The 19052-nt window shown below is 39.0% G+C and overlaps 1 protein-coding gene across 1 annotated transcript in view; it reads right to left on the bottom strand.

Moving 5' to 3' along the window:
- LOC126237082 (transmembrane protein KIAA1109 homolog) overlaps positions 1-19052 on the bottom strand; it is a 567281-nt gene that overhangs the window by 167257 nt on the left and 380972 nt on the right. The window contains exons 54-59 of the mRNA XM_049946881.1: positions 17952-18183; positions 17316-17499; positions 13942-14142; positions 12673-12819; positions 12476-12584; positions 6284-6405 (exon numbers count right to left, since the gene is read on the bottom strand). Of these exons, the coding sequence (XP_049802838.1) occupies positions 6284-6405; positions 12476-12584; positions 12673-12819; positions 13942-14142; positions 17316-17499; positions 17952-18183 (995 nt within the window). The remainder of the gene's footprint in view (positions 1-6283; positions 6406-12475; positions 12585-12672; positions 12820-13941; positions 14143-17315; positions 17500-17951; positions 18184-19052) is intronic.

The raw sequence follows: 19052 nt of genomic DNA, 5'->3' as shown, positions 1-19052 counted from the left end.
ATATATCAGTCTCAAAAGTTTGAAAGGTCTTCCATCAAACCAATGTCTGTGTGCAACACATGGGTTATCTGATGGTATTTGGCTTAACATGGCTGCCAAATACAGAGAAAATAAGAGTTAGTGACAAACCTGTGCCAGTGAAAAAAGATGTGCCCTACACAGTCATGGAGAATCTGAAGTTGATCAATATAATGATGCTGGCAACCAAAGGATTTGTATTGCATACACAGTGGGAAAAAAGTAAGTCCAGTACACATGGGTTCTAAGGTGCATGCCATAAGAGCTATGAGTATTTGTTCATCTTACTATTGTGAAGCACATCTCTTCCATTGAACAAGTTCTCACAGCTTTTAAAGTGCAGATTTTAGAGCCTATGTTTATAAACACTTTTTCTTGCTTGTTCCCCCATCACCTTCTTCTCTCAAAATGGAAAGCAAAGAGCTTGCAATAAAAGAGATGCGTTTCACAATATCACAGATGAACAAGTGCTCATAGCTCTTAAGATATGCATTTTAGAGTCCATGATAACTAAGACATTTTTTCCTTCTTTGGACCATACTACCACCTTTGAAAGTTTGGTGATGGAGTTCTGGTCTACCCAGTTTAATAAGAGATGAAGTATAAAGATTGTAGCTGCTTTCTTCATTTTTATCAGAGTTGTCTCACAAAGATCATCTTGGTTGCATTTCTGCATCAGGAAAAAATCCGACTAGTATAGTATTTTTCATTAAAAAAAATGTCAATAGTGCAAAACTGTATTTAACCTGATTAAATTTTTTATATTACCTAGATAATAGCAATGAATGGTTTGACAATGATATATTTTGTTTTAAATGTTTTTGTTAAACCTTACATACATTAAAACGCAAAACTTTTCTTTAATTTTTATTTTTGCAACTATGACAACTTACGGGTCAATAAAGAGGAATGTTGACATGGTGTACTACTGAACTATACAGCTGGAATGTTAGAGTACCCAAATAGGTAACCACAGAAACACAGCATGAGTAAAAATATCTGTATGCACCAATTTATTCATACAGTGAAAGAAACATTTTTTTTAAATTCCATGCTAAAAGTAAATTAATGATGTTGACTTTGATAATCTGTATAAGGTATATTCTATGATATATTTTATGTGGAATATGTAAAAGTATCTTTGTTGCTTTGACAGAAGAAATGGATATTTGAATTAAAATGTGAAGTACACGTTCTTGTTTGTAACTGACACAGTCATCAGATACATATTATTTTTCCTCATTGTTAATAAATTACAGTTAATATTTACAAATGAATAGCAAACTGCCCTGTGGCAAACTCCCATGTGAGAATTTTGGCTTCTTTTCTTTCAATATTACATGATCTCTGACAGTAAAAATCTTGACATCATCAAGAGAAACTACAGTACAGAGCCATTTTCATTAGAATGATTATTAATACTTTTCCATGTGTCTTGGCTAGCCTCAATGTACGAACAAAAACAAAGAATTTCATAGTTCGCATTGTTTAATTTACTTTTCTGATTCTACATTATGAATAGCAGAAAGTGATTTACTTATTTACAATTACTAGAAAGATTTTCTGATTGCACTGCACTGATGTAATCAAAATGCATTTACTTAAAGCACTGATATATTAAGGTAAGAGCTCAGTATAAATATTTCTTTATTTCTCTCTCTTAGAGGTACTGTTACTTCACTAAATAGGAGACAAATCTGATATGGTCACGTTATTCCAAGAGACAAGGATAGATTAAGAGTGCTATCCTGTGGAATATACAAATGTGAATGGAAGTGTAATTTAAGAGCCAATCCACAACTACGCAACACAAGATGTGGTGTCTTGTTTGTGTAGTAATGGACAAACTGTGTGACAAATGAAATGTGTTACGAACTCTTTCATTACGTAAACTGGCATCTGCTTTGCAGACAATATCTGGATCTGCATTCTGCTGACACAAAAATATTGCAAAGTCTTCTGCAACAGTAGTGCATCTGTTTAGAAATGTTGCTTCAAACAATCCAGAATTTCATAACTGTCTTTCTCTCTCAGGATGATGGAGTTGTCAGCAACTTTCAAAGTTCTCACCAAAGAGTGAGTTAAGCCAAACACCACCTTTATTTCGACACAGAAGTTTCTTCTTTCAGTTATTCACATCTTTGAAGTTCAAACCTTTAAGTTGTCTTCATTCATTCTTTATTTCTGTTGTCACTGTCTGGTCATTATGTGAATTTTGGAAAATGTTCTTTTTTGGTGCTGAGATTGAGTCTTGGAGAAGTGATGGTGATGTAGGTTTGTGGAGAGCTCAGCTTCGAGGTCATCAGCAACAATACAAGTTCCCAATCTTTCCAGTTCCAATCCCGCCACTTCCCAAATGATGATGATATGATGGGGACAACACAAACGCCCAGTCATCAGGTGGAGAAAATCCCCAACGTGGCCAGGAATCAAACCCGCGACCCCATGATCCAGAGGTAGCAACGCTAGCTTGGAGAAGTAATTGGTACGATTCTCATTTTTCATTGATCAGTCCGCCCCTCACCAATCAATCTTGGCCATTCTTATCAATGCAAGCTGAATTTTCTGTCAGTTAGTTCCATTTTTTTTTATGGAATTCTGTGGCAATTGATTCATGGAAGTTTAAAAGTGTTGGATATTTGTTTGTTTATTTTTTATTTATGAGTTGGAACACTCGGTTTTAGTTTAGCATCCTTGGAGAATGGAGCTCCATTGGGATGCTAAAAGCAAGAGTGGTAGTCATGTAGTTATTCATTTTTTGAATGTGTAAGCACTGACGTGGCTGAATTTCATCAACAACAGATGGAAGTCTGTGGAGTGTCATGCATGGAAGTCAAAAACATTTGTAAGTGAGATGCAGAGTGTTTACAGTTGATCACAGTGAGATTAATGATGAACAAACAGGGTGCATATGTGGACAAGGAAAAAAAAAATTCCCGGATTTTTTTCCGGTTAAAAATACAGGGTGAAAATACACTTTTTCTGTGTTTAAGTGGCACACACATCATGTGTTTTGGAAAGATCTTCTATGTGCAGCAACATGTACTTTCATATTACGAAAATATGCATTAGAGTTCCACGAAACACAGCACGTTACTTTCCGCAGCATTGAAATCGAGATTGTGATGTGGTTTTCTAAGCCAGTCATAGTGCTATGATCTTGCCAGCTGATGATAGCATATCTTCAGAGCATAGGGCACGTGATATAGTCAGCTAATAGCAACATCACTGTTAAGAAGCACAAACACACAAACAGGAAAAGTTAATGTACTGTAGCTACAAGAAAAGCTAAGTTTTTACATATAATATTGGCCTTTTTTGCATATGTTTTACTTTAAGATATCTCACACAAATGCGCCAGTAAAATTTTAAATAATGTTGTAAATGTCTGGTCTTTTGGGCTCAAGATTCTTCTAAGTGGCTGGTCTTCAAAGTGTTAAGCTTTAAATGAGAGTCAAACACTCTGTGATTTAAGAAATTCAAAGGACATTCTCGCACGTAACATAATTCATCTTGTGTAAACTGAAATTTACTTTGAAAGTAATGTTTTTCAAACCACCATTTGCAATATTTTCCCGCAACCTGTTAGAATTCATTTCAGCAACTGTCAGAGAGCACCAGAAAACGGGTGTTACTGCACGTGCACAACTAAGAAGACGTAAGAAGCCCGTTTGTTCGTACATATATAGCATTAAGAGATCGTACATAGCATTAAGAGAGCTTACATTATGTCATAAACGAAACAGGACAGCAGATGATGCTCCAAGGACACCAGAATTTTATAATCATACTAAAGTGTGTAATTCAGCTTAAAGCGCACATTCATAAGTCCAGATTCACAAAGATGTAGGTCCCAACCTGATATTAATCTTTTCAGTCTGGTTTTTGGGATGCAAATTTTCTTGGGGGTACCAGTACTGTATTATCTCATATTAGTTTCTCTATTATGGCATAATGCCATGTGTGCCAGATGATGAAAACATGCATTTGAAATTCAGCAAACAGTTGAAACTAGCCAATGGTGTGGAATGAAATACTTCATGAAATAAATTAACTGCCTCTGGGAGAAAGATAAATAAATGACAAATTTCTTAAGCAAATCGACAAAAATAACTTCACTGTTCTGTAAGATGATTAATGCTTGACTGCCAAAAATGTGTTAGTAAAATAAAACTAATAACATATTTTAGCCTTCCGTAATTATGTGAATGTATTTCAATTCACTTTACAGCTCCCAGCAACAGGATTCTATTTTGTTTTCATTTGACCTGAGAGCTGTAAAAAGGGGAAACAGCAAACTCACTAAAAGTAAAAACTGGTCACATGGAAACTACTCCCCCTCCCCACTACAACTTAGACTTCTCTGCGCATGGGCGCATCACATAAATTTTTCTGGTTAGTGTCTGGCTGCTTGTTGCTACTGCTCATACGTGTCTCAACTGTGCATGCACATGAGCCTGCTGGCAACTGTTGAAGCAAACCTAATGTGAACACTAGTGATGTCACACTCATCAGAAGCAGTTTGTTGTTATGAAGAATTGCATAGTCTTCACCCTAAAGCCTTTGACACATTTTGCTTTTGGCAGACGCTTATGTGCGAACTGTTTCATTGCTGTAAATGGCACATTTCCTTTACAGCTTTACTTGTATTTTAGTTTTTTTCTCTTGTTTAAGTTTTATTTTGATTTTTTGTCTCTATGTTTTATTGCCACAGTATTGTTCTGCAGTGGCGGGATACAGCAAAATTCTTTGTCAGAGTATCAGTTCTTACCAGTCAAGATAGCAAAAATTCAACTGAAACCTAAAACAAGCATCATTCAAAGAATTTTAAAGGAAAAGGTGCAATATTGGAAGGTGCGCGAAAAATGAGCATCATGAATGCGGAAGGAAGACCGAAAACAGCAACAAGCTGATTCTTCCCGTAGATTTCTTCACCACTATGCACATGACAAGGACAACTTTATGTCCTTGGTTGTCATGGCTAAAGAAAACTGGGCATCCCACTTTACACCTGAGATCAAACAAGTGGCAGCATTCCTCTTCACCCAAGCCACAATAATTCAAATGCAGCCTGCCAGTAACATCTCAACAACTGCCCTCCGCCACACACCGTCGGGTGGCTTGCGGATTATGGATATAGATGTAGAACTGTGGTGTGGAATCAGAAAGCGGTATTATTAGTTGTCTTTATGCCTGCTGGGATCACAATAAACACTGAAAAGAACTGTGAAACACTAAACAAACTCAGCCAGGCAATTAATTTCCATTAAAATGCTGTGAATGGTGCTTCGGGAGATCTCAGGAACTAAAATATAGAGCTCATCCAGAGTAATCAGCCAATCTTCACCCATGGTTAGCTCAACCTTCACGATTGTTGAGCAAGGGCATACACGTTCTCCTTGACTATGCTCATCCACATGTCACCTATCAAACCATCACTCTCTTGCAAAAGTATGAATGCAACATCACCACCAACCCAACCCATAGTCTGGAATTGGCAACAGAGATAGCAAGTATTTAGAAAAAAAAAAACAGATAAGTGTTCAATGTTGAAAATGTTATAAATGTAATGGAAAATAAATTTTTTGTATTTCTACAAAAATAGGAGCTCTTGCATTTGGGATTAACCTTGGATTTTCAGTAAAAACCTTTAACCTTAGTTCTTTATCATCAGCTGTGTATCCTCTCTGCCATTTTATGTTCTGTAGTTCTAAGCTTCTCAGTGTATTTTCCTAATTATTGCATATTTGCTGTTCTCAATTCTAGTCACCTTTCACTAGTATTACTTCTATAAGTAGGAATTCTAGCTCAGAAAAATGCTCAAAGCATTTCACCTAATATTTTCAATATAGTCAGTTTGTTTACGGTTTATTTTCTGAGTGCTCCTTTTGACTTTTCTCTTAATTTAATGGACTCACAATTCACTGTCGCATAATTCCTCACTTCTGGATGTGTAGACACTATCAGAAGTAATGTAAAACATTAATAGAACTCAAAACATTTCCTTATATTGCTCTAATTGATGGTTTATTTCAATCTGTAACGTAATGTACCGTTACTCATACCATCTTTCTAAGTGCGCCATTTCTACTGTTATCATCTTCCGCAAACCATATCGTTAGTTTCAACCTACCTCTTTTCAACAGACTCTTTGCCTGGATGTAGGATAATCACAATTCACCAATTCTTGTAAAATTCACCTCATTTCCTTATGTATAGCTGTACAAAATGATGTACATAACTCTAAAACAGCCAATATAAATACCTTCATAAAAACTTTCTGCACAAAAACAAGATGATTCAACAGGTCTGTTGTTAGTGAATGCTCAAATTCCCCAATTGCTGCAACAGCACTTAAATAGCTGCCTTGCCTCAGGACAACGCCATCTGCAAGTGAAAGATAAAAAACTATTAATTCATATAATTTTACCTTTGCATGTATTTTCTATCATATTTTATATGATGAATGTAATTATAGCCTATTCAGATAAGTTAAACAAAAAGTGTACAGTGATTAAACTCTTATTTCACAGGGAATTTTAATACACAGGTAAAGTGTGTATAACCACAGCAAAGAATCAATATAAAATATGGTGTCCATGTATATTTTAACAGGAAATCTTCTGTTACTAATATCTTGTTCGATCCACAGCATGCCACGACGAAGAAATAACATCTTAAATGTTTGTAATGAGGTGGGTTCTGATGAATGAAAAATTTGAGAGGTAGCATAAGGAATATAATGTCTTGGGCTCAGTGTAAAGAAAAAATTAAATCTCAGATCAATGAAACAAACTAACAAAGCATTTATTTGCATGAAATATAATGAATTTTTTATTTTATAACTTGGTTTCCTAGTATTTTACTATCTCCCTTTTTGCCACATCATCTTATAAAGACTTTTTAAGATGTCAAACCTGGGTGGGATACCAATTGTGTGACCTGAGGCTGAAAAGAGTGGCAATCAATTTTGTTTACAAAATAGACACTGTGTTATTCTAAGACAGTGTGCCTAGTCTGTATATACTGTCATGTAACCACAATCAAGTCCAAATCCGTATGCAAATCTGAAATCAGGATCAGCAATGAACACACAGCATTGAAAACGTGTATTGTGAACAGCTATGTACAGACAGAACACATCGCATATTCCAGAATATGCGAACATTAAATTTCTAGATAATTCCAGAAATGATAAATCCTAAACAGAAAATAACTGCTGATAATTGGGTTGACCCACAGCATTCTACCACTGATGCTAACCACTAAGCAAAATTCCATGTAGCACAGTTCACAGCATTGCACCTGCTCTTAGACAAACAGTGACCCACTGTTTCAGCAGTTCTCATTGGAGCTAGTGATGTGGGCAGGGCAAATACCCAGTGAGCAGGACATTCATAAATGGGCATTGGCCTGGGAATTTCCCGAAAGCAGTTTTAAATGCCAAAAGCTGGAGAATTTTTATATAAAAAAAAGTATTTTTTAAAGCTTTTACTGCTAGACTGTATAATTCACAAGTTAAAATATGGGATGGGATGATACTCCCAGCACTAAAAGTTAGTAAATATTTACGCTTAAAGCTACGTATATCTCTTACTGCCTTTACTACTAAGAATGAAAGGAAAGAAGGGAGAAATATGTTGTTTAACTTGCATTTTAACTTGCCATTTCAAAGAAGGGCACATGTTGCTCTCTCATACACACACACACACACACACACACACACACACACACACACATTGCTGAACAGCTGTGTAGTGACAAGCCAGTACAAAAAAACACACTTTACAATCTGTGTCAAATCTCTGAATATTATTAAAGAATGATTATTGATAAGAATACTATTACTGAATGTATTAAACAGTAGGCAAGTGTTTCTTGGTGATAATTGTATTTTTAAATGTTAAACTGTTTTCAGTGAAAAACAAGAAAAAATGCTTTACTGTAAGATGTAGTGACATTTAAGGCAGACTACAGTTTTCTATTCTGCTCCTTTCCTTATTTACTTTCGTATGACTGCACTGTTATTTAGATAAAATGAGATCAACAACAACAAAAAAGAAAAAAAAAACTTAATAACAAAATATCAATGCCCATATGCAATTCCTAGATAATCGGAAATTCTTAGAATCATGGAACACGAATTGGTAGTAAGTAAAAATACTGCCTGTACACTACCTACTTAATATAAACTATACTTTATTTCAAAAATTATTTTTAAATTTGAGTTGTTCTCTTTTTTTTTATTATGTACTACCCCAAGAACTGACCTCATTCAAGATGTAAAAAGTTACCTTTACATCCAATTAATAGCTTTCCTCTAACTCTCAAGTGGCTTTTTCAACTTCGTTATCCAATCACTACTGAAGTAGTGTTGTAAAATACCTTTTCCCATACAAAACATCAGCTTAAATTATTTTTATAAGCATCACTTATTGATACACCCCCACTGCCTCCAAACCACCTCCTGTTAACTTTCCAGAATTTCTTAACCTCGAACCTTTCCTCAACATCATTCCCCAAATCCCTCAACATGCAAACTAACCTTACATCCGCAGAAAGAACCGCAGTCCACCATCTAAAAACAGAACCCGACCTGCTGACAAAGGCTCCACCGCCGTTGTTTTGAACCGCAAGGATTATGTCGCAGAAGGACTCCGTCAGCTGTCAGATACTTCCACCACAAACCATGCCACAGTGATCACATTCCAGTAATCCAGCAAGATCTCCGGTCACTACTCAAATCCTTACCCATCCCAGAACCTCTCCCCAGAGTCAATCTCTCTACTTACTCCTACCACTCCCCACACTCCCACCTTCTACATGTTTCCTGAAGTCCATAAACCCAACCACCCAGGACACCTCATTGTGGCCGGTTACTGTGCCCCCATTGAGAGAATCTCTGCTCTCATAGACCAACACCTTCAACCTTTTACCCAGAACCTATCCTACATAAAAGATACCAACCATTTCCTCGACCGACTCTCCACAGTTCCTGTACCTTTACCGCATGGTGCCCTGCTCGTCACTATTTATGCCACCTCCCTGTACACTAACATTCCTAATGCCCATGGCCTTACTGCTATCGAACACTACCTTTCCAGACACCCTATGGATTCCAAACCAACAACCTCCTTCCTAGTCTCCATGACCAACTATATCCTCACCCACACCCACAATTACTTCTCCTTTGAAGGCGTTACTTACAAAGAAATCCGCGGAACGGCTTTGGGCACTTGCATGGCACCGTCCTATGCTAACCTATTCATGGGCCATCTAAGAGGAATCCTTCCTAAAAACCCAGAATCCTAAACCCCTCACCTGGTTCAGATTCATTGACAACATCTTTGCTATCTGGATTGAAGGCAAGGACACCTTATTCACATTCCTCCAGAACCTCAACAACTTCTCCCCCATTTGCTTCACCTGGTCCTACTCAATCCAACAAGCCACCTTCCTAGACATTGACCTTCACCTCAGAGATGGCTACTTCTGTACCTCCGTCCATATCAAACCTACTAACCACCAGCAATATCTCCACTTACACAGCTGCCACCCATTCCATACCAAGAAGCCCCTTCCGTACAGCCTAGCCACCCGTGGTCGTCGCATCTGCAGTGACAAGCAGTCCCTCTCAAAATATACTGAGGGTCTCACTGAAGCCTTCACTGACCGTAATTATCCTCCCATCCTCGTACAAAAACAAATCTCCCGTGCCTTATCTTTCCAGTCTCCTACCACCTCCCAAAGTTCCACAGTCCGGCCACATCGGAGCATTCCCCTCGTAACTCAGTACCATCCGGGACTGGAGCAACTGAATTACATTCTCTGCCAGGGTTTCGATTACCTCTCGTTGTGCCTTGAAATGAGAAATGTCCTGCCCACTATCCTTCCCACCCCTCCTACCATGGTATTCTGCCGTCCACCGAACCTACACAATATACTCATCCATTCTTACACAACCCCTGCTCTCAAACCCTTACCTCATGGCTCATACCCCTGCCATAGACCTAGATGCAAGACCTGTCCCATAGCATCCTCCTACCACCACCTTATCTAGTCCGGTCACTAACATCACCTATCCCATCAAAGGCAGGGCTACCTGTGAAACCAGTCATGTGATTTACAAGCTAAGCTGCAACCTCTGTGCTGCATTCTGTGTAGTCATGACAACCAACAAGCTGTCTGTCCGCCTGAATGGCTACCAGCAAACTGTGGCCAAAAAACAAGTGGACCACCCTGTTGCTGAACATGCTGCTAAACATGATATCCCTCATCTCAATGACTGCTTCACAGCCTGTGCCAAATGGATCCTTCCCACCAACACCAGCTTTTCTGAATTGCGCAGCTGGGAACCTTCCTTGCAATACATCCTACGTTCCCGTAGCCCTACTGGCCTCAACCTTCGTTAGTCACTGTCCTCATCCATCCAGCCTCCTCCCTGTTCCCATTCCAGCACTACACAGCCATCATTTCACCACCACATCCAGTCTTTTAATTTCTTTTTTTAGTTCTTTTATTTCTCTCCTTTCTGCTACTTACCCACTCCCCCCTCCACTCCTCTTCTGCCCTCCGTCTAAATTGCAACACTTCACTTCACTGTCCGCCACTCCCATCATACTATACCTCTCCCTCCCCGCCACAGCCTCCTCCTTATCCCCACCCAGTCGCCATTCCCATCATGCACTGGTGCTGTGTGGTTTCAGCTCTCTGAGACTGCAGATGTGTGTGCAAGTTGCGTTTACGTGTGTGTGTGTGTGTGTGTGTGTGTGTGTACTGCTGATAAAAGCCTTAATGGCCAAAAGCTTTAATTGTGTGAATCTTTTTGTTGTGCCTATCACGACTCAGCATCTTTGCTATACGGTGAGTAGCAACTTTCCTTCCTGGTATTGTTACATTCCATCCTGGATTTTCCATTGTTTGATTTCTACGATACTGCTGTTTTCATACCATTGGTGGCAAATATTCTCATGCATAATAGTACTTTGTCACACACATTAAATTTTGCTATCTGAAGATAAAATCAAGAAACAAGAAGATTGCTGTTCAGTTTTCTGCCAAATATCAGTGACAGATGCAAATAATATCAGGATACATCACTGATACACTGTCGGAAAAAAATACAACACCCTCAAGGACTGTGGTCAGTGGCAACCAGAGTGTAATATGTGCATACTGAGGGGCTGTAGTGACAGTGATTCATTTGTCACAGTCATCTGTGATCAGAGGGTGCTCAGGAGGCCTGTCAGTGCGTCCTCTGTTTGGACTCTACAGGAAGTAGCTGTGCTGAGTTTTGAGATTAACAGTACTTGCAACATTCATTCTAGGGCACAACTGCACCCTATTGACAAATACATAATCCTGTTGAACAACAGCCATCTGAACAGGGACACACTGTGGTCCTTCGAGAAGCTGGATGGATGTATCTACAGATTGCTGCATCTGTTGGGCACAATGTATTGATGGTATGACACTGCTTTCAACAGTGGTCTGTGAAGCATTCTCAGAACTGTTCTGGATGTCCGTCAAGATCAGCGCATTGTGTGAGCAGTGGCAACACACCAGTTATCATCCAGGGGAGAAATCTAGGCATGTGTTGCACCTGCTGGGCAATCAGGGACCATTGGGTACCATCTGCTTGCAGCAAGATCAAAATCCTGTGTGACTCTGGCCACACAACTACTGAGATCTGGACACCGCCAAACATGGCTACTCTGGTGTTGTGAAAGAGTTAACTGGATAATGCAATAGTGCCTCGTTGTCTTCAGTGATGAGAACAGGTCTTGTCTGTATGTGAGAGTTGGATACACACATGTACAGCATAGATCTGGCGAACAGCCTATTTCAAAGTGCATTCACCCATGATACACAGGCCCCATATCAGGATTCATGGTGTGTCAGAGTATGGGGGGAGGGGAGAAGCATCAGCCATTTCTTTGACAGGAAGGTGATGTGGCTTTTCAGCTGGACAAAGCATATCCACATACGGCCACTGCAATGCGGCATGCTCTTCATGGCATAGAATTAGTGCCCTAACCACTACGGTTACCAACTCTCTCACCAAATGAACATGTATGGACACAATGAAGCAAGAATCAATGCCAAATTGCAACAAATGGTGCAAGATGCTTGGGACAATCTACAGCATAATGCCATTTGGCAGCTTTATGATTGTTTGCATGCAAGAATACACATCTATGTTGCTGCCGGGGGTAACTGATGTAACTGTTTGGGCACCCTTTACTGTGACATGTGTGTTTCATTTGGTCTGAATTTGTTATCATATACTCCTGCAATGATGAAATACCTGTCACCTCTCTTGTCAATAAAATAGCTTGGTCCTTGAGGGTGTTGCATTTTTTTCCGGCAGTGTATGTAGTTAACTGGAAAACTGTAAGAGATATGTAATGTGATAGTGAAATTGACAGTACTGTTAGAATGTGGCAAGGAAAATTACCTGCAAACTGTGCCTCCCCAGCATTGTTACCATCTTGCACATATTCGGCTGAGACATGAACCTTTGGCAGTTCAATACTTGCTTCTGATGGCAGATTAGCCTCTGTTACCTGAAAAGATAAATGGAACACACATAATATCAGGCTGTGTAACAAATAATAAACACAATGAAATAATCTCTCAAAATGTAAAACCAACCTGGAGTTTGGTAGTGAAACTTAAGGTGTGATGTGGAAGATCTACAGTGAATTTTGCTTTGCTTCCTGTAATACCTGTGCTGTTAACTCGATCCATCTTATACTGGGCTTGCAGTGATGGCAACAAGGCGGCAGTAATACTCAAACTCTAAAACAAAACACACACACACATTTTACATAACATACAAGCAAATATGACACACATTAATAAACAATCTGACAAATATAGCATTTGTAGATGTAAGGGTCAATTATTGCAATTTCTGTATAACTGTTTACTCCACAGTCAATGTGGTGTAAGACACACAAATATGTGCATTATACCACATAAATATTGCATATTGTGTGTCATATACTGAAAAAGAGTCTGGAAAGGTACATTTCCATGTGATTATTCTGAAAAAGATTATACAGTTTCATTTATAAAATGTAATAACAAATTCGAAATAGGAAAAACAGGGGTTTGTTATAAAGTGAGACTAACTTTTTTCTGTTTTCATCTAGAACTTAGTATCTTATACCCTCCTTACCAAGCTGCATAATATTCGTTATTTTCTATCTGCATAACTGCTGTGTCATAATATGCACAGATGCTTCTTCATTTTCTAAATACTGGAAGAAATGTAAATTTAAAAATTCTATATCATTAATAACTTCAACATTAAGAGCAATGGTGGCTATCATTTTCACAGCTGCTGTTCTACATTGTCTTTACTTATCACAGAATACAATAGAAACCCAGCAATACAGCTGGCATAAGCAGTGTGTTGTTGGAGGAATCAATAATGCATAGCATGATCAATGAAACAGAATCAGCAAGTTTCTGATGGGGCAATGAATAGTAAAGATTTCTATTGTGCACCATTATAAAAGCTATTAAATATTATATACAAAATAATAATTTTTTAATAATTAGTAAAGCACCTGTTCTGAATTAACACCCCACAAAATTAAGTTTTTAGCAACACTGACAGCTACGATTTTAATTGGATTTGAATTGACGCGGAAAGGGGCAAGAAGCAATACTGACTTGGTCTTTTAGTTAAGGAGTAACAAGATCTAGTTGGCAGAAGATGTAGGTATGTGAAAGTGACTTGAATGCTACCTTTCAAACAAATGTTTCTTCTGCCAGGTGAACAAAACCCTGCTTTCAAAAGATAGCATCTATGTCACCATATATGTGCACTTATGTCAACCACTGCTGCTGCAAGGTAAGTAGCAGCTGTGTATGAAAATCTTGTCATGAGATATGAATATGCTGTATAATCACCTGTAGCACAATAGAAAATTGCATCACAAGAGGCTGCAACAAACTGGACTCCGTCTGGCTCTTATATGAGGGTGGCTGCTGAGCTGTAGCCTGCCATGTGGTGTGCATGTGCCGTGGGGAATGCTGGTTTGTACAGTCAGGTTCATCCACTCCTGCTGTTCCCCGGCTTATACGACTAGAAGTTCTTGTCACACGCAACTCCTGTAAGGTTATATGAGAAAATTCATATAAAGTGATGCCTACTATCATATATGTAACTACTTAACAGCACTGAAAATGATGGTTAATGCAATTTAACAAATACTCTACAGGTATCACATGAAGTTCAACAAAAATGATAAGTACAGACTATGCTAAAATAGATAAGAGGAACATGCGCACCACAACAAATGGTTCGGAGTAAGCATGGAAAATCACTTAAGATGGAAAGGGGAGAGAGTTCAACACATGTATGGGGATCAAAAGAGACAAATATGATACTTTACATAGCACAAACAGTTAACAAACACAAAAATATTAACATGTAAAGTGAAGCAAGAAAGAGAGAAATAGAAAAACTAAAAATGAGCTAAAAAGAAAAAGGAAGATAATATTTCAATCAAAACAACTTTATGATTGACTTTCAGCAAGTCGAGTGGTAGGGGCCAGATGACAGCCAATTGCAGATTTCTCTCGGATCACGTTTGCTTGTTGTGTTGCTTGTTTTATAAGTACATACACAGCTTTGTCAAGTATGGGTTGCTGCATACCAGCAATCCGTAGTGTGATAACATGAAAACATAAGTAGGGGAAGAGTAAACGTAGTAGTAGTAGTAGTAGTAGTAGTAGTAGTAGTTGTTTGTGTGTGTGTGTGTGTGTGTGTGTGTGTGTGTGTGTGTGTGTGTCGATGGGGGGTGCTTGCATATGGGGGAGGGAGGGAGAGGGAGAGAGAGGGAGGGAGAGAGAGAGAGAGAGAGAGAGAGAGAGAGAGAGAGAGAGAGAGAGAGAGAGAGGGGGGGGGGGAGGGGGAGAAGTGAGGAAGGGGAGGGGGAGAAGTGAGGGGGGAAGTGAGGGGGAAGAGGGGGAGAAGTGAGGGGGGAGTGAGGGGGGAAGTGGGGGGAAGTGAGGGGGGAGTGAGGGGGGGGAGTGAGGGGGGGAGTGAGGGGGGGAAGTGAGGGGGGAAGTGAGGGGGGGAGTGAGGGGGGGAAGTAAGGGGGGAAGTGAGGGGGGAAGTGAGGGGGGAATGAGGGGGGGGGAGGGAGGAAAACATAGAGACAGAGAAAAGAAAATGTTTTATCCAATGATTCCCCCATAATATTTTCCATGTTTTAATATTTCTAAATTTTTAATAACCTTGGGGCAAAGTATGCATATGTATACACTCATCAGCCAGAACACTATGGCCATCTACCTAATAGCTGGTATGTCCACCTTTGGTATGAACAACAGTGGCTACACGTCGTGGCATGGAATCATTGACGCCTTGGTAAGTTGCTGGAGGGAGATGGCCACATTTGCACACACAAGTCACCTAATCCTCCCGGACAGGGGGAAGGGGAGGGGGAGGGGAGATGAGCTCGTCGCCATGTTCAATCACATCTCAGATGTGTTCAATCCGGTTCAGATCTGGAAAGCTGGGAGGGGGGGGGGGCAGAATATCAATTGGAACTCGCCACTTTGTTTTTAAAACCACTCCATCACACTCCTCGTCCTGTTACGTAACACACCATCTTGTTGAAAAATGCCACTGCCATTGGGAAACATAATCTTCATGATGGAGTGTATCTGGTCTATAACCAGTGTACGATATTCCTTGGTCATCATTGTGCCTTGCAAGAACTTCACTTGACCCATGGATGCCCACATGAATGTTCCCCAGAGCATAATTGAGCTGCCACAGCTTGTCTTCACACCACAGTACAAGTGTCAAGGTGCTGGTCCCCAGGAAGATGATGGATTCGTGCCCTCCCACTGGCATGATGAAGAAGATATAGGGATTCCTCAGACCTTGGAATGCTAAGCCACTGCGTCAACATTCCCATTTCAGTTGTAGTTGTCAATGTCACGGCATTAACATTGGCACATGCACGGGTCATAGGCTGCGGAGGCCTACTGTTAGGAGTGTTTGGTGCAGTGTTTTCAGACACACTTGTACTCTGCCCTTCAGACACATTTGTACTCTGCCCAGCATTACAGTCTGATGTTAGTTCTGTCACAGTCGCCGCCTGTCCTGCTTTATCAGTCTGCCCAGCCTAGAACGCCCGACATCTGTAATGAGGGGCGGCCTCCGAACCCGATGACATCTAGACGTGGTTATGCATAGCACAGATTTACATTGAAAATTCTCCGAGCTCATGTTGCTATATGACTAACAAAACATTATTTGTTTGTAAACCTATCCTGTGTGATGATCACAGTGGTAAAATTATAGAATCTGGACTCTCACAATCATTAGCTATTATCAAAAGGAGTAGGACTGGGAAGAAAATGATCATAGCATATTACATACTTTCATCACACGTCTCCCTGTGATTGGTAGTGTGTATAGGTAGATAGGAATAGAAGCGTTTGAAATGTGGTGCTACAGAAGAATGCTGAAGATTAGATGGGTAGATCACATAACTAATGAGGAGGTATTGAATAGAATTGGGGAGAAGAGAAATTTGTGCCACAACTTGACTAGAAGAAGGGATCATTTGGTAGGACATGTTCTGAAGCATCAAGGGATCACCAATTTAGTATTGGAGGGCAGCGTGGAGAATAAAAATTGTAGAGGGAGACCAAGAGATGAATACACTAAGCAGACTCAAAAGGATGTAGGTTGCAGTAGGTACTGGAAGATGAAGAAGCTTGCACAGGATAGAGTAGCAAGGAGAGCCACACCAAATCAGTCTCTGGACTGAAGATGACGACGACGACAACAACAACAACAACAACAACAACAACAACTCAGGCAGATGTAAATAGCATTTACTTTAGCATCATGGTATATTTCATACTTTCATTACACGTCACCCTGTGATTGGTAGCGTTTACAGGTAGATGTAAATAGCATTTACTTTAGGGTACAGGGTAACCCTAGTATGTTACATATGTATAAAATGACATCATAAGTAAAGGAGATTTCATGTACTGAGAAAAGGCCTTCGAAGTTACTGTCTGTCAAAATGAAATATGTAGGAAATGTGATCATGTTACACACACAAATTTTAGGCAAATATGAATCTTAACCATCTGAAAGCCACCGATTTTGAAATCCATGTAGAACAACTGAGCTCTTTGCACAAAATCTCCAGAGGGACAGAATAACAATCAATACTACTCATTTTCAGTATAGGAAATTACTGCTCCTAGGCACCTTATCTTTACTATTAAAAAGCAAAGCCTCTTGTTACCTGTAATGTAGAAGAAAGCTGCTTGCTTCCTCTAGTCATCATTCCATGCAATGCTACAGGATGTTGTGGGATGTCAATATTTACAGCCCCCACTGTAAGCAAACCAGAATTCTTGTCCTTTGAGCGTCGAGAAATGCTTGAGTAAAGTGCCTGAGACTTTCCTACAGTCACTTTCACCACTGTCCTAGAAGCAAGAAAGGTATTTCACAGTGAGACAGGTATCTGAAACATATGATGACAAGCATCTACTTATGCCTGACCAGATGTTGAATGTGAGATTTTGTAGTGGAAGATGTAATATTATGACAGATCAACAATTTGTGAAAACATTAAAGATTTTTCAGTATAATATTAAAATTAATATTACAAATGAGAACACAGGCAGGATGACATGCTTTTATGTCTTATTTCACTATTCTGATCATGCAAATGATTTGGAAGAATCAAACCAAAGCTTATTAGAATGTATCTCTCCACGTGCATTTCAAATTCATTTAGTTCATGTATCAATCATGGATTATTGATCATAAGACTTTGATTTTAAAAGATTCAGGCCACTCAGAAATAATAAACATTTGAATGGTCACTACATTTTTCACAGATTGAATCATTGACAGAAATATTATGAGAACTTACTGCTGACTTGGAGCAACACCTTCAAGCAGTACTATCATTGTACGACCAACGTGCCCAGTTAAAGAACATTCAAAGCTTGCAGGACGAGACTTTTTACGGCATGTCAGACTTGCATGTAGACTGGTTATCTCTGCTTCTAGCTTCAGTCCACTCAGAGTTGCCAGGAGACGGGTACGGTGAATCCTTGCCACACCAAACACTACAAGACGAGTCCTTTCACCAGTCACCACATCTGTAGGTGTGAGTGTGTTATTAAAAAAAGCTGTTAAATACTAACTGCACAATGAACAAGGAAATCAAACCAAAGTATGGAAGGAAAGGTGGGGCTGGAGAGAGGGAAAGGAGATGGAGAGAGAGAGATTACATAGTCAAAAAATATCAAATTGCACAACAAGTGATTTCTAATGTTTGATCAAATAGGTTATTCATGGTATACTTGTAATTATGTAAATGAGGATCACAATTGTTGTAGTAAATGTATACAAAATATCCAGTACTATTTTATGGTAAACAAACAATGTGAAAAAAAAAATGATGTGAATGACAAAATTGTTTAAAGTTGGTCCAAAACTGTAGGTATAGAAGCTGTAAGGAAACACTCTGTGCAAAATGGGATAGATAACATAGAAATCCAGTTATGGAAGTGAACACCCTGTAGGCTTTTTTTCCACAGAGAAAATGAAGCATTTCTGTGAACTTACTGTTACTTTCAACATTCATGAGACATGAAAATAAAACTAAACAAAGCACCTTGTAATGGAGTAGCAGAAACCTTCAACAGTCAACAGACAGGCTACATAAAATGAAAGTGCAATTCCGTGACTCAAGTTTGATTTAAAAATACAGCATATTGTAAAAGGATCTAACTGTAAAACCTGATTTTATTTTTTGATGAAATTTGTTTATCATTTTGTAATTATGATGATATTCAATGTCATTCATGGTAAATACAAATTGTAAAAAGAATATATATATATATATATATATATATATATATATATATATATATATATATAAACAAAGATGATGTGACTTACCGAACGAAGGCGCTAGCAGGTCGATAGACACACACACAAACACAAACACACACACAAAATTCAA

Source organism: Schistocerca nitens, chromosome 2, assembly GCF_023898315.1.
Source record: "Schistocerca nitens isolate TAMUIC-IGC-003100 chromosome 2, iqSchNite1.1, whole genome shotgun sequence".
NCBI classification, from domain to species: domain Eukaryota; kingdom Metazoa; phylum Arthropoda; class Insecta; order Orthoptera; family Acrididae; genus Schistocerca; species Schistocerca nitens.
The sequence above is the reverse complement of the archived record's forward strand: the minus strand, read 5'-3'. Positions and strand labels throughout refer to the sequence as shown.